A 16841-nucleotide genomic window follows, 5' to 3' on the forward strand; every position below is an offset into this window, starting at 1 on the left:
TCAATTTCTGCTCTATTTTTATCCCTACACATCTTGTAGGCAGGATAAATTTGGGGTCAAAGTTTTTGTGGGTGGGTTGGTGTTTCCCTCCCTCTACTAGCAGACTAGTCTAAGTTAGAGGGTGTCCTCTTTTGACTCTACGGCCTCTGCTACTAAGAATCTTTGCTTGAATCTCCCTCATATCCTCCCAGGAGCCTACCCTGACTTAGGTCTCCAGCTTGTCAAAGAAATACCCCCACAATCCTGAAGAGTTCTTAACCATTGAGCCATCTCTCCAGCACAAGATGTAAATTTTGTAAATGACAAACTTTCAAGTAAATGTAAAAACTTCACCTTCCAATTCTAACAATTTTATTAAAGGTTTAAAGTATATCACAAAAGAAGCCAAAATTCTGAATGTTTTCCCAATAATTTTATATAATATCTTTTTCTGTTATTAAGAAGCTAAACATCGAAAAAAACTTAATTCTAATGTCAACAAATGTGACAGTTCCTGTTTTAGTAAAATAGTCACAGTGTTTTCATACTACAATTACAACAAAAAGAACTAATTTTTTTTTTTTTTATAAATATTTAAGATGTATAAAACAAAACTTCGGACAAAGTAACTATAGAAAATTCTTGTTTTTAAAGTATGTTCCACTTTGGATAAACTGTATTTTATCCAAAAAGAATACAGTAATTTTCAACCCACATATTAGGTGATCAGTTTCAGAATGTGTGATATTTCTAGAAGCAATACTGTGAGGATGACTAGGTGAATATTTGTGCAAGCATAGCAAAGTAATATAAATTTATTTTCTAAACCCTCTGATACCATTTGAGACATGCTACACAAAACATGGTATCTGGCATTTGATATATAAATAAATACAAAGTAGCAGCAATCAGATCTCTCTGGCCTTTTCTTGCCCTTCTGCCCTGAAGCAGGCGGTAACAAAGTTCTCTGCCCTTCCTCTGAAGTCATTATGAAATGTTCATTCTAGAGGTGACCGTCGGATACCTAAAGGAATATAAACCCTGAAGACACAGAATGCAGATGGGATTTAAACAAAGAAGCCCGGTCTCCCCAGGCGTTTACCATGAGATATGGCTGCGTTGTCTAGGTATAGCTTTACACAACTGTCTACACATCATCAAATCTAAGCCTAAGAATACACAGATTCTCTGTTTCTTTGGGTCTTTATTTGAAGGCTGTTTCATATAAAGTGTATAAACATGATCGTTTGTTCTATTGTTAATAATTTATGCTTTAGCCACTAGTGTTGTGATGGTGTATGACTGTAACTTTCGAAAATTCAACCTTTTCTTCCCTCTCTCATCTTGACTCCATTTTTCCCCTTTCTCATGGTGATCACTGTTTTAATCAAAGCTGACCTCAAATCTTCTTGACCCAGAAATAAACTAGAATATACGAGGTATCAATGCAAGATCTGTTACTGAATACTGTTGGAAATGCATTAATAGATAAATCTCAGGTATAGATGAACATATAAAAATCCATGTAACTGCAAAGAATGATCCTAACATTTTAACCACTACATACAGACAAAAATTTTTCTTCTAAATTTCCTAGGTCTCTGGAAGCATATGATTTACAAAAAACTCCATATATTATGTGAAACATAAAAGTTAAGATACCAAAACTTCTAGAAACTATGTTTTTATATAATATGCCTAATATAATTTTATTGAAATTTCAAAATAGAAGGATAGCTAACAAAAAGTCTCCTGGACACAGCAACAAACAGATGTCTTCTAAAATTTATTCTATGTTATAAAAATTAATTTATAATTAATTTATTATTTATACTCGTAATCATAACATCTCAGGAAATTATAAGTTTTCCTCGAATTACCTAATTTCTAATCTCAGTTCTCATACCTCTAATAAACAAAATACATGTTATACAGAACATTACTTTAATTTAAAAACAAGGTGAAGCTGGGCATGGTGGTGCACTACGGAAAGATGGGAGGACGGGCATAACCTGAGGTCTCTCTGGTCTATATAACAAGTTCTAGGCTGGCCAGAGGTACATACACAGTGAGAGCTGGTTTCAAAAACTGAAAACCAAACCAAAACAAAAACAGTAAGTGTGTGTCACTAAATTACTCTGGTATCACTACCAGAGTACTTTTGACCAATATTTACAGTTTGAATGCCATATACCAACGCTTATCTCAACAGTATCCAATATAGTACTTCTGCAGTTAATTGTTCTGAGACACACATGTATGAACATGTCTATAAATATATGTATGTATATATATAGTTCCATGTTTTAAGTTGTAGTGAAACCTAACTATAATAAAAATAATTTTCACAAACATATTAGCTCTAAGAAAAATAGTATTTTTTAAAGGAAAATAAATGCGGTATTTTCAACAGAAACTCTGAAAACAATATTCAGAGTACTCACGTTGACGCCCAGCCCATCAAAGGATTTTCCCATCTCTCTCTTGTATCAAACTCCATCTTCCATTTCTTTGTGTTGTTTACTCCAGATTGCATGTTATTTCGAGCAGGAACAAAGATCCTGACCTTTCTGGTTTTGATGTGCTCTTCTGGAACACCAGTTAAAGTAGTGATATCCTGAGGGAAAACAAGAAAACAAACATCTTTGGACACCTACATATCAACTGACGTGCTTTTCTCACGTCTTCTCTCCACGTGTGTGATCTCTCATTTGTAAACTGGGATAATCTTTCTGGCTCACTTCACCCTACTACCCTGGTATCTTACTTTATAAATTTCTATTGTGCTATCTGTAAAGACTACATTTGAGAACTGGTATTCAGGTACAGTGAAAAAGGAGCCATAAAATTTTTTTCTCTCAAAAAAACCAAAAACTTTCTCTCTCCTTTGTACAGGTTGAATCCAAGGCTTTGTGCGTGCCAAGAAAGTGCTCAACCACTGAACTATAACTGTCCATCATGTTCTTCCCTTTCCTTTCTTTCTTTCCTGGATAGAATCTCTGTATCCAAAAGTGAAGGACAACTTCTTCTGAACTACTGCTTACACTGCTCAAGCCAGCTTGGTAACTCCTGAAGAGTTTGTGAATACACTCCTATAGAAGACCCACTGACAGAAAGGTGTTACCTTCCAGACAAAAGAACAGAATTATTTTTTTTATTACAGTTTATTCACTTTGTATGCCAGTTGTAGCCCCCTCACTTATTCCCTCCCAAACCCACTCTCTCTCCCTCATCTCTTCCCATGCCCCTCTCCAAGTCCATTGATAGGGGAGGTCCTCCTCCCCTTCCATATGACTCTAGCCTATCAGGTCTCACAGCAGGACTGGCTGCATTGTCCTCTTCTTTGGACTGGTAAGACTGCTACCCCTCATGGAGAGGTGATCAAAGAGGCAGCCACTGAGTTTATGTCAGAGACAGTCCCTGTTCCTATTACAATGGAACCCACTTGGACACTGAGCTGCCATGGGCTACATCTGTGCAGGGGTTCTAGGTTATCTCCATGCATGGTCCTTGGTTGGAGATACAGTTCTCAGAAGAGAACACTGGGCCCAAATTTCTTTGTTCTGTTGCTCTCCTTGAGGAGCTCTGTCCCCTCCAGGTCTTTCTATCTCCCCCTTCTTTCATAAGATTCCCTGCACTCTGCCCAAAGTTTGGCTATGAGTCTTAGAATCTGCCTCTAGGTGGAGACTTGGCATTGTCTCCTTCCTTAAGAGTTAATTTCATGGGGATAGCCAATCACCTGGCCAAGGCACCATCCCTCAACAGGTGGGTTCACCTTAGGTCATGCTAAAGAAATAGAAGGAATAACTAGTGCTTATTACAGGTAATGCACTTTCCCTCTCAGAATTCCTACACCCTAGTGCAGACCCAAGGAGGAGTCCCACAAGGTTCAGACTGAAAACTCAGGAAGGTCTAACTTTTCTGTTTCTTTCTTTCAGGTGGTTGCCAGAGCAATACTGGTAATTTTTTTTTGTTGTTGTTTTTTTTTTTTTTTTGAGTCAGGATTTTTCTCTGTAGTCTTGGCTGTCCTATAACTTGCTTTGTAGACCAGGCTGACCTCCCACTCACAGATCTTCCTGACTCTGCTTCTCTTAGCATTGGGATTAAAGGTATGTGGATTTTTAAAGTCTGTCTTTAAAGCTCCCATCCTGCCAAGTGGCTATCTGTCCATCATGTGGCTATCCTCCACGATGCCTTACCTCAGATGACATGGCCTTTTCTCTATATCCCTCCTCTGGGCAACTGCACAGGCAGACAGCTTGCTGCCCTGGAGTTTCTCTTTTAAACTCAAACTTAAATTAAACTCAAACTTAAACTGTCGCTGAGAGTCTTTGTTGTTTTGTTTGTTTTCAGAGACAGGGTCTCTCTGTATAGCCTTGGCTGTCCTAGACTAACTCTGAGGACCAGGCTGGCTTCAAACTCAAAGAAATTCGCCTGCCTCTACATCCTCAAGTCGGGGATCACAACACTCTGGAACACAGGCATGTCCCAGAGATTCTTAAATTCTTTCATTTGTTAATCAAACAACCTAAGGCTAATAACACTAAGGGGGAATTCCAATGTTTCTGTTATCATTTAGCAATTTTTAACTGCCACGTTCGATTTAAAAACACTAAGTTTTATTAATTTTGAGGCAGAGTGTTTGCTTAGCATTTACATGGTGTGGGTTTAATTCCCAACTTGGCACCATGGCACAACACACACACATACAACACACAAACCCTTTTTTAAATTTTTGGATGTGCCAGTAGTTAAACTTAGGGCTTTGCACATGGTAGGCAAGCACTCTTATGACTAAGGTATATTCCCAGCCCTGGTGTTACATTTTAAGGAGTGACTTTCTAAAATATAGTCCTCTACATAGAGCTTGAAGTGGCATAACTCTGTGGGAGGTCCTCAATGCCTATTTCTTTTTTTTTTTTAACTGCCATTTCATTTATTATTTAATATTCTCAATTGTTGGGCTAATGTAGCTCTAAAAATACTTACTTATAATTATGTGTCTGTGTGTTTGTGTGCAGATATGTACAGATGTTGAGTGCAGGTGAAGAATTCAGAAGAGGATGTCATTTTCCAGGAGGTGGAATTACAGGAAGTTGTGAGGCACATATGATGCTGGAAGTGAACTCAGGTCCCCTGGAAGAATAGTTCTCACTCTTAACTGCTAAGCCATCTTTATAGGCCCTGGATTAAGATATTTCCTTGTTATGGGTGCAGCAAAGTATAAACACTTAATATAAGCATGCTATTGCATTAATTGGTGGGCATGTTCTCCAAATCCCACATCAACCTCTCTGCGCAGTTTCTATTGAATAGAACTATGCTACGTGGCTTTTCTTCAACTGTATGAAAGAAATCAGTTAATTTGTTACCTCCAGAAAGTGAGATTATAGGAAATAACTATTTTTCATACTTCTATACTGTGATGCATATATGTCAAAAATAAAACCAATAAAGCTTACTCTTATATCTAAATTCTGGCTATCTATCTGTCTGTCTGTCTACACATGCCCCCAATTTAAAACTGATAAGCAAGAAGTTTCTGAATACTGAAGCCCTTGCACGATGTCCTGAGACACTGTTTTTGCCTGCAGAAGATTTAAGTGCCTGCAACCCAGCTGAGCTGCTGCAGGACAGACAATAAAAGGGCTTGGCAGCTCACATACTTAAAGACACCTAATAGTCACAGAAGTTCAAAAATTCTAAGTCCCTGCAGACATGCTTTCAGCCTAGACAAACTTATTTCTCATACTTGTAAAATGCACTGTCACTGTTCTTATCATTTCATGCAAACAGCATCAGCTCCTGACAAGAACCTGTTCTTTACCGTGCATTCCAACGGGCTAATGCTCCTACTCCAAGATCTCAATGAAGCACTTAAAACACTTGCAGAGATCTGTGAGCCTTATGGTGGAGGTCTTCAATAATACCCTTTCTCAGTTCAAGACAAGCTACCTGTGACTCATCTACTGCAGACAGCAAACAAGACACTTGTAAATTAAACTGCTAAATTAGTGGAATTCTCTATGGATTGCTACTTTTGCAGTAAAGTACTCATCTCCTGTGATCATTCTAAAACCCTATTTTTATAAAAGAAATGACCTAAAGATATCAATATTGTCTTTTCTAATTTCTTTTTAACTCAATTTTTTAAAATCAGGAAAAAAGTTAAGTCATGTAAGATATAAGAAGCCATTAAGTTAGAACCAAATAACCTCAACTCACTAGTTAAGAATATATGTAGGTTCTAAGAAAGCATATAATTACATAGATTTACTGAATTTTAAAACTTCTTTCTTTTAAACAGTTGGGTTTAAAATGAAACCTACTTCTACTGTTAAGGAATATAATTATCCTAATAATGTTAAATGATAAAATATTAGTTGTTAATATAAAAACTGATTCCCTTATCATCTTTCCCCACTTATCTTGTGTGAATTCAACTTTTTTTTTTCTTTTTAACAAAGGAAGTAAGGAACAAGCAATGGGAAGTTGGTGTCAAAATGCAGAAAAACCTCCCAGCAAGCTTTTTGCAACCACCCAGGATTTAGAGTCTTGCTGGCCGCTTTCTTTTCAATACCAGAATTTCACACGTTTCAATGACTATTATGACTTCAAAGAATCAAATTTTCATCATTGTCCGTCATCTGCCGGCTGATTTGTATAAAGGAGTTCTCCAGCAAGCACTCTAAACAAAAGCCTCCTTACTTCTGTGGCTATATATCAAGTTTAAAAGTTCTGTTTGTGACAGTTGTGTCTTTGGTAAATTAGGGTGACACTGAAGAAGTGCAGCTGCTCTGCAGGAATCTCCTTTTTTGGCATCAATTCACTTAAATAAAAACTGAATAATTAGCTTCTGCTTTTATTAAACCACAAAAATGCCACTGGCCTTAGTAATTACTTCCGGTTGCCCCACCTACTTACCCTTATCAGTTCAAACTTATTGTAAAGAGTAATAATTAAATACTTTTACATTGCTGGATAAAGTTTTACTAGAAATCTTGCTGCACCCAAAGAAGTCAAAATATTTACCAGGCTCTTTGGTAATTAGTTCACTAACAGAATTAGTATGGGTTGAAGCTAGAAATTTAATAGAATAACCATTAGAGCATTAGTGATAATACTTCTAGAGATTTGCTCTACTTCAGAATATTAAAGACCAATTGTATTTAAATTGATAGTAGACCTAAAATCGATCTACATTTTGATTGACTGTTAATATTTTATAATCATGAAAGATTTCAAATCGTGATTTTCAATCAAGATTTAAAAAATGTATTTATAATAACTTCCTTGTATAATACCCATCTATAATTTCAACACCAGGGAAGTAGAAGCAAGAGGATTGTGAATTCTGGACCAACTTGAGCCACACAGCAAGAAAGCCTCAAAAAAAAAAAAAGGGCAAAATAAACAGACAAAATAAAAGCCCTTCCTTTTAAGTAAACAACATAGACTTAGACAAAGACACTCACTACTGGTTTAATAAGCAAATTACAATATAATAATTTACAGGATACATAATCCCACCTAGTTACTTACTATGGAAGAATTTTTAAAAAAAAATCAGTGCTCAAAACAATTTGGATATAATCACAAATTTTCATGTAAATTTGAGTTGTGAAAGTAAATGCAATTCTTGTTTGGTTGCTCAGCCAACAAACTGGTAAAGAAATTCAAGTAGGTCATTAAATACTGGATGTGACACCCTTATATTTCTATGTTGAACTAAGCTATCACAGCACCAATGTCAAAGCTGTTTATTAAGTGTTATAGATACTATAGGAAGACATCCTGAAAACAATACTATAGATCACACAAAGAACAAAACTAGAACTAGAAAACCTTTCCAAACCAAAAATACATTTATTATTCTTAGATCCTTCTGAGGAAGACAGGGCAATTGCTATAGCAACAAGGTATGTAAAAATTAGTTTGGATTAAAAAAAAATGGTTTGAATTACGACTTGGAGTCATGGGCAAATCTCTCGTGTTTGCATATCCATCAATTAACTTACTTTTAAGTTAAAGATTAGATGATATACATACAGTGCTTGAACAAGAACAGAAGTTGCTACTCAGCACCTACTTGTTGGACAAAATGCTCCACAGTAGAAATCAACTCTATTCTCAAGAAAACTACTGGACAGTTTTTAAGAACAGGATAAACAAATAATGGGAAGCTGGTCCAATATTCTTGATACAAAACTATGTCCAATATCCCTTGAAAATTATGAGTTAGTAATTCTTTGTCCAGTCATGTTGCTTCAAGTCCAGAAAAGAGAAATAAATACCTAGCTCTCTCTTTGTAAGGCTTGGTTACTCTACTTGTGTGTTTTGGACTCATCCTGTCTTTCTTCAAATTGACCAGACCTAAAACAGGAAAATATAATAATTCATATTCATTCATTCACTCACTCATTCGTTCATTCATGAATTGATTCATATTCTCTCTCTGCTGGAGTCAACTCAGCAATTAAGAGCATGTGTTGCGTAATTATGAGAAACAGCATTAATTTCCATTATGCATAACAAGGAACACATTTGGTGCACAGAGCTCTTGCTCCAACATAAGAGGGTCACTGAGGCTTCCTGACTGCCAGCCTAGGTGAAAATTTTGAGTCCCAGGTTGAGAGAGAATTTCTGTCTAAAGGACTATGTGGAGAATGATAAAGGAGGGCACTTCATTCCCATTTCTCGTCTCTTTGTCTGTTTCTATCTCTCACACACAAACATACATACATATAATTGAAAAAAATACTAAATACAATGCATGAAAAGAAAACTTGTCTTATGTACGCAGGCACATGTGGAAAGGCCTAGGACATCCATAAAAATGACTTTAATATCTTAATAATATTGAATAATCTTAAAGGGTTGAAAGACTATAATAAAACTTCATTCCTGTGTAAGAAATTCAATGTGTGCATATGTGCATGTATGTGTGTGTGTGTGCATGACAAAAGGTACAGACAACACAATAATTATACTTCAGATATGCTGTTGCTTAAGAGAAGGAATTGTAACTGACAAACATAGAAGAACCTAAATCTTAACATTTGTGATCTGAAGAGCATTGACAAACTAGTGGCTTAAGCTCTCTGTTAGCTTCTTCTGTTAAGAAATGCACAACAAACTCATCATCACTATTTAGAAGGATTAAGTTAGAAGAGATGGGTCAGCGGTTAAGAGGAGGAATGGATACAGAAAGTGTGGTACATTTACACAATGGAATACTACTCAGCAATTAAAAACAAGGAAATCATGAACTGTGCAGGCAAATGGTGGGAACCAGAAAAGATCATCCTAAGTGAGATATCCCAGAAGCAGAAAGACACACACGGTATATACTCATATAGAAGTGGATAGTAGACATATAATATAGTATAAACATACTAAAATCTATAGTCCTAAAGAAGCTAAACAACAAGGAGGACCCTAGGAAAGATGCTTACTCCTCATTCAGAAGTGCAAACAGGATAGACATCGGAAGAGGGAGAAGATAAATAACAGGGCAGGAGCCCGCCACAGAGAATGCCTGAATGACTCTATCCAGCAGGAGATCGAAGGAGATGCTGAGACTCAGAGCCAGACTTTGGGCAGAGTACCGGAATCCTTATGGAAGAGAGGGAGATAGAAAGACCTGGAGAGGACTGGAACTCCACAAGGAGACCAACAGAGCCAAAAAAAAAAAAAAAAAAAAAAACAAAAAACAAATGTGGGCCCAGGGGGTTCTCTAGACCCCCTGTTCAAGGGAAGCCCATGAACTGCTCAGTTTCCAAGTGGATTCCCTAGTAAAGGGTACAGGGGCTGTCTTTAACATGAACTCAGCGGCTGGCTTTCTGATCACCTCCCCCTGGTGCTGCAGCTTTGACAGGCCACAGAGGGAGACAGCGCAGCCAGGCTTTGATGAGACCTGATAGGCCAGGGTCAGATAGAAGGATGAAGAAAAGGGAGGGTGGGGGGAATGGAAGAAGATGAGGGAGAGGACTGCAGCAGGGACACAAAGTGAATAAATTGTAATAAATGAATAAAATAAAATAAAATAAATATATTTTTAAAAGGGCACTGTCTGTTCTTCCAGGGGTCCTGAGTTCAATTCCCAGCAACGGCATGGTGGATCACAACCATTTATACTGGGATTTGATGCCATCTTCTGGTATGGAGGTGTACATGCAGATAGAGCACTCATGTAGAAGGATTAAGTGAAGACAAGTAAAACATTATACCTGCCATAGTGGCTAAAGAAAAGAGAGATTGTTAAAATGTTGTTGTTGTTAGATTTATTTATTTCCCTGGACATATATGTGTTTGGTGCCTGTGGAGACCAGAAGAGTGCATGAGATCCCTTAGAACTGGAACTATAGATGGTGGGGAATCACCATGTGGGTGCTGGAGAACAATCCAGAGTTTCTACAAGTGCTCTAAACTGCTGAGCTACCTCTCAGGCTCACTAAAAGGAAGATTCTATTTGATTTTAAAAGTAGAAAGGTGTCAGAAAAATGCTGGACCAAGGAAGGAGACAGAAGATGATTCTTTCAGGATAGTCATTCTTAAAAGTACTACTAGCTGGGCATAGTGGCACACACCTTTAATCCCAGCACCTGGGAGGCAGAGGCAGATGGATCTCTCTGAGTTTGAGGCCAGCCTCGTCTACAGAGTGAGTTCCAGAACAGCAAGAGCCACATAGTGAAACTGTCTACAAACAAACAAACAAAAACAAACAAAACCAATAAATAAAAGTACTAAAACATCAATAATGTTCAGAAATTTTAAACAGTATATCAATATGCATAATGCCCTAGCACTGACTTCCTTATTTGAATTAAGTACTCATATGCCTATTTTACTAATAATGTTTTGTATTGATTACTTCCAAGTGTAACAACATCATTTCCCCATGTAAATATTCAGTCTTCAGTTTTAATGACCCCGTAACCATTTATTCAGTTGATGTGGCACAATTTCTTAGTGCAATAAAAGTTGTTTTCTATGCTTTATAAGTATAGTGTACTGCAACAAAAATCTTAGTAGTGAAATTATTTTTCTCCCAAGATTCATTCTTAATTAGTGTTTCTGTGTTATGTCTATGCAAATAAGTATGGGTTTCCTCAGAGGCGAGAAGCATCAGAGCGATTCCTGAGAAATATAGTTACATGTGATTGTAAGCCATCCACATGGATACTGGGACTTGAACTTGGGTCTTCTATAAGAGTAGTAAGTGCTCTCAACTGCTGAGCAATCTCTCGAGATCCATCAGTAACTTAAGTCTTTTTTGTTTGCTTTTCAAAACAGTGTTTTTCTCTGTGTATCCCTAGAACTCACTTTGAGACCAGGCTGGCCTGGAATTTAAAGAGATCCGCCTGCCTCTGCCTCCCGAGTGCTGGGATTAAAGGTGTGCGCCACCACTGCCCGGCAGTAACTTAATTCTTTAAGGCTAACTAGGAAGACAACACTTAACTGTGACAAAAGTTATCAGAATTTCTATAGTATCTAAGTACTTTGCAAAGAGAAGGTAAATTTCCACACTGTTAATCAGCAATGTAAAATTAGATCACTTTTCATTTATACTTTTTTTTTTTTTGTTTCCTGAGACAGGTTCTCAACTACATAGCCCTGGGAGCCTGAAACTCACTTGTAGACCAGGCTAGCTAGCCTCAAAATCAGAGATCTTCTGCCTCTGCCTCCCAGGACAAAGATTAAGGGAATGTGCCGACCATGCCTGACAATCCTTTATGCTCTTAAGGCAGAGAACAGGTACACATTACTTAGCCTGACTCTACCGCATGGTCTTAAAATCACATACAAAGGAGAAAATGAGCTTGACTTTGTTTGCCAAGCTGGACTTGGTTTAAGATTCTCTTGGTTTCTATAACCCAATTAATGACAATCTTCTTGCTTTGTTTCCTTTGTTTCCTACAAAAGAGGTAGGCAGAGCTCTCTTGAGGCCAGCAAGGGCCACATAGTGACACCCTGTCACAAACAAACCAATCCCAACCGAGTGGTCCTTTGTAAGAGCAAACAAGAATGCAAAGAAAAAACTTGATGACAGAAAACAAAACAAAACAAAACAAAAAAAACTAAGTGAGCTAGCTGTGGCGCACACCTGTAACCGAAGCACTTGGGTAGGCACAGGCAGGCAGATCTCTGTGAGTTCAAGGCCAGCTTGGTCTACAACTCGAGTTCAGGACAGCCAAGGCTACACAGAGAAAGCTTGTTTTGAAAAAAAAAAAGAAAGAAAGAAAGAGAGAGAGAGAGAGAGAGAGAGAGAAAGAAAAAGAGAAAGAGAAAAAAAGAAAGAAAAAGAGAGAAAGAAAGAAAGAAAAAGAGAAAGAAAAAGAGGGAAAGAAAGAGAGAAAGAAAGAGAAAGGAAGAAAGAGAAAGAGACAGACAGAAAGAGAAAGAGAGAGAAAAGATGAAAGAAAAAGAGAGAGAGAAAAGAAAGAAAGGAAGGAAGGAAGGAAGGGAAAGAAAGGAAGGAAGGAAGGAAGGAAGGAAGAGAAAGAAAGAAAGAAAGAAAGAAAGAAAGAAAGAAAGAAAGAAAGAAAGAAAGAAAGAAAGAAAGAAAGAAAGACAACTAAGTGAGTTGCTCTATAATTCTGGAGCATCACACATGTGCGCAGTGACTTCATTACTGCATGGGATCACAAACACTTTCAGATTTTTACTTTGTGGAGCTACATATTATAAAATCATGGCTCAGAGCTGGAAATAATAGTCACTCCCTAACCCCCTCCTGTCTCTTGGGGAAATTCCTGACTATCTCATCTAAGACCCAAGTCTCTCATTGAGACACCCTGTCCTAAGCCAACCCAGAGTCTATGAAGACTCTAAACAAACAGATGCTGTTAACCTTCAGTTTATAAGCTTTAGTTAGATCTCACCTTTGTGTTCAATCACATATCTACTCAAGTGTCCCATTATGAACCTAAGAGAAAACCTTTACCTGTCATTGGTTATTTCTGAAGCCTCCTGTGTCACATAAAATTTTGGCTAAATAATTTGATATGTTTTTCTCTTGTCCATCTGTCTTACTATTGGAAGTCGGCCATGAACCCTTTGATGAATCAAGATGTTGCTTTTCCTCTTCAGATTAGCAGATAATTAGACATTTAAGTCTACCAACAAGTTATTTTATAACAAAATGCTAAAATATAAAAATAAGCTTTTCCCATATAAATGAGGAAAATCTACTAGAATATTCAGATAGATATAATAAAAAAAAGTATTTTGTATTAACTTAGGGAAACTGAAAGTCAAGTTGTTTTAAAAAGTCATGCTTGCTGGTTGTGGTGGCCTACTCACATGCCTTTAATTCCAGCACTCAGGAGGCAGGCAGATCGCTGTAAGTTTGAGGCCAATCTGGTCTGCATAGTGAGACCCTGCCTCAAAACAAACCAAAGAAAGGAAGAAAGTGCCTAACAAATCACTGGAAATTAGTATGCTTCATGGGGTACTTTAATATTTAATGAATGTGATGTTTTCCTTTTTGAAAAAAGTTTTCACTTTTTTGTTTTGTAGGTTTTACTGGGGGGGGGGGTCCCAGATGGCCTGGAACTTATTCTGTAGACCAAGCTGGCCTCAAACTCAGAGATTTACCTGCCTCTGTCTTCTAAGTGCTGAGATTAAAGGCATGTAACACTACACCTAGCTTTTCTCTTTACTTTACGTGTGTTTGCTTCCATGTACGGATGTGCACCCTGTGCATGCCTGGTGCCTGTGGAGGCTAGGACAGTGCGTCAGATCCTTTGGAGTTGCAGACACTTGTCGATTACCATGTGAGTACTGACAACTAAACCTGCATCCTCCACAAAATCAACAAGTGATCCTAACTGCTAGCCAACTCTCGAGCCCCATAAATGAGATTTTAATACTTACAAAGATGTAACATTTAATATAATAATAAACCCTTTGATAGCAAAAATTCATAGTTCTTTACTTTTTAATTGCAACGTTCCAGAAAGTCAATCAGCTATTTTCAGATACCTTGTAATATTTTAAGAACTATACTAATTTTAAAAACTGGCTACATGAGCCTGGAATTATATAACAACATTATAGTTTAAAAATAATGTTATTTCTTAATCTAGTAGTACGTTTTTATTCCCTGATAATAAGAGGAAGATATATATACACAATATATACTAAGAGGTATGAAAACAGAAACTATGGCAGTAGAAAATTATATATTAAATAAATACTGAAAAAGTTATCATGCCAAAGAAGAATGCAAAAACTTTTTTATAATCTGAGTGATGGTTTAAGCAATAAACTAAACTAATAAAATCAAAAAAGAAAGATGGAAATAAAAAAATTTACTTCCTCAAAAGCTGCATGATTTTTTATTTAATAAAAGTATTCCTTAGACAAACTGGATACCAGCAGTCCCAGCTACCTGGACGGGCAGCACCTCTCGATGACCTCTGCTGCAGCAGCGTCTGCCTCCAGCTTCTTGCCCTGTTTGAGTTCCTGCCCTTGCTGCTTTTGATGATGAACTGTTATACGGAAGTGTGAGTGAAATACAGCCTTTCCTCCCCACGTTGCTTTTGGTCATGGTGTTTCATCACAACAATAGTAACCCTAACTACAGCAATTCCCAACCGTTGTTTCTTCTATAAAGAACAAACAGAATACCATTCTATTGAACTGCATAATTACATCATTAGGTGTAACTGGCAGAGAAAGGTAATGGACATAAGCACAACTGAATCTTGGCAAAGCATGTGACTCAATTACTGAGCTCTGAGTCTGGCAGTATACTAAAAAGAAACACAAATAAATCTGTATATGTAATATGTCATATAGGCAGTTAACATCATCAGTCTCTGAGTTTGCTTCAAAAGTAAAGATTCGCTAACGAAGCCATTACCACAAAAGAGCCATCAGTGTGTAGTAATGGAATTATGCTGCAGCTATACTGGGGTCATAGGTATCACACTTCTGCTCCTGCCAGTTACAATTACTATTTTTCAATACTGGAAAATTTGTGATCCCTGAACAGAGAAAACTCAAGACACAGTCCTCCAACTATCTCAGCTCTATGTTGGAGGTATATGGGCTGTAACTATGGGAGGTGATGGGCCACCCACCAAAGGCAGAGTGGGTAAGGAACGTTGGCATTTGAAGCTGAAGGGTAAATGATGATTGTGAGGCAGTATACTGAAGAGGCACAGATGTGTCAAATCCGCAGTCTCTGGACAGGAGCAGACACCAAACTGGCAACATGAACAGTCAGAAGCAGGGCAACTCCATCTATAAACACTCAGGTTTCAGTCAATCTGTTGTTCTAACAAGGTAAACAGATAGTTAAAACTGCTGTTAGGAACTGATACCAAGTAGATCAGCTAGTTACTAGAATAATACTAAACGTTCTTTCCACAAAGGAAGACAGTAAGATCTAGACTCTCCAAAATTGAACACTCAGAATATCAATTACATACTTAAAAATCACTAAGCATGCACATAAATAGAAAACTCTGGATTATAAGTAACTACAAAATAATCAATAGAAATAGACTCAAAGATATACATACTGAAATTAGCTGACAAAAAGGTTTTGTAGCTGCTATATAAAGATTTAAAGAAAAATGATAAACAAAACAAGTGAACAGATTGGGAATTTCAGTCAAGAACTTAAAACTTCAGAAAAGAACCACATAGAAATTATACTGAAAAATATTTAAAATTGTACTATTCTAGATTAACAACAAAAAAGTCACTAAAGAAAAGTCCATTAAAATCAAAGATAAGACAACAGAAACTAGACACTTTAAACCATCTAAAAGATAAATACTGAGGGGAGAAAAAAGCAGTATTAGTTTAAGAGTTGTAGAAAAGAGGCTGGAGAGATGGCTCAGAAGTTAAGAGCAATGGCTGTTCCTCCAGAGAACCAGGGTTCAATTCTTAGCACCCACATGGAAGCTCACATCTGTATGTAGCTCTAATTGCATGGAATCACTGATAGCCTCTTTTAGCTTCCACAAACACAATGTGTACATGTGGTACACAGAAACACACACAGAGGAAACAAAACAAAAACAAACAAACAAAAACCACTCATACACATAAAAAGAAAAGCCCAAAGGAGAAATTTTTAAAACTAGATTTCTAAATATAAAAAATATCAACTGAAAGATCCATGAACCCCAAGTAAAATCAGGGTTAAAACTGAACATAAGCACAGGTTAAGAACCTAATCCTTACTGTAGCCTGAGGACAGGCCATGTATATTACATGAATAGGAACATGACAAAAGAGTAAACTGAAACTGTTTCCTCCAAGGTAAAGAACCAGATAGCACAGTCCACCTGTGCTGCTTCTCAACAGAGCACCGGAAGTTCTAGCCAGATTAATTAAGCAAGAAAAGTAATTTAAAAAACACACAATTATCTCTGCTTCCAGATCACATGATGTAGTATGTAGAAAACCTTACAAAATTGCCACTAAGAAATCCTGGTTACAGCTAATAAGCAAATTCAGCAAAATGAATGGGAACAAAATCAACACAGAAAAATCAGCTGTATTCTATACACTAATAATGAACCAGACAATTATGTAACAATCCATCATAAAGTCTTAATGAATAAAACAAGAACAATAACATCTGCATACTCACAACAACAAACATTCTTGAAAGAAATTAAAACCTGTAAGTGTAAGCATCCTGTGTTAATGAAATGGTATTCTTACCAAAGTAATCACAGTATCAATGCAACCCTACCAAAACCTCAATGGTGGCTGGCCATGGTGGTGCATAACTTTAATTTCAGCACTTGGGAGGCAGAGGCAAGCACATCTCTGTGTGGTCATCTTAGGGCTACAAGGGCTAAATAGAGACCTCCATCTCAAAATAATAAAAAGAC

At 37.1% G+C, this 16841-nt stretch overlaps 1 protein-coding gene across 1 annotated transcript in view; it reads right to left on the reverse strand.

Moving 5' to 3' along the window:
- Positions 1 to 16841, reverse strand: part of Ndufs4 (NADH:ubiquinone oxidoreductase subunit S4) — a 98148-nt gene that overhangs the window by 25218 nt on the left and 56089 nt on the right. Inside the window, exon 3 of the mRNA XM_060385730.1 lies at positions 2424 to 2596. Within this exon, the coding sequence (XP_060241713.1) occupies positions 2424 to 2596 (173 nt within the window). The remainder of the gene's footprint in view (positions 1 to 2423; positions 2597 to 16841) is intronic.

Source organism: Meriones unguiculatus, chromosome 6 (assembly GCF_030254825.1).
Source record: "Meriones unguiculatus strain TT.TT164.6M chromosome 6, Bangor_MerUng_6.1, whole genome shotgun sequence".
Classification (NCBI taxonomy): Eukaryota; Metazoa; Chordata; class Mammalia; order Rodentia; family Muridae; genus Meriones; species Meriones unguiculatus.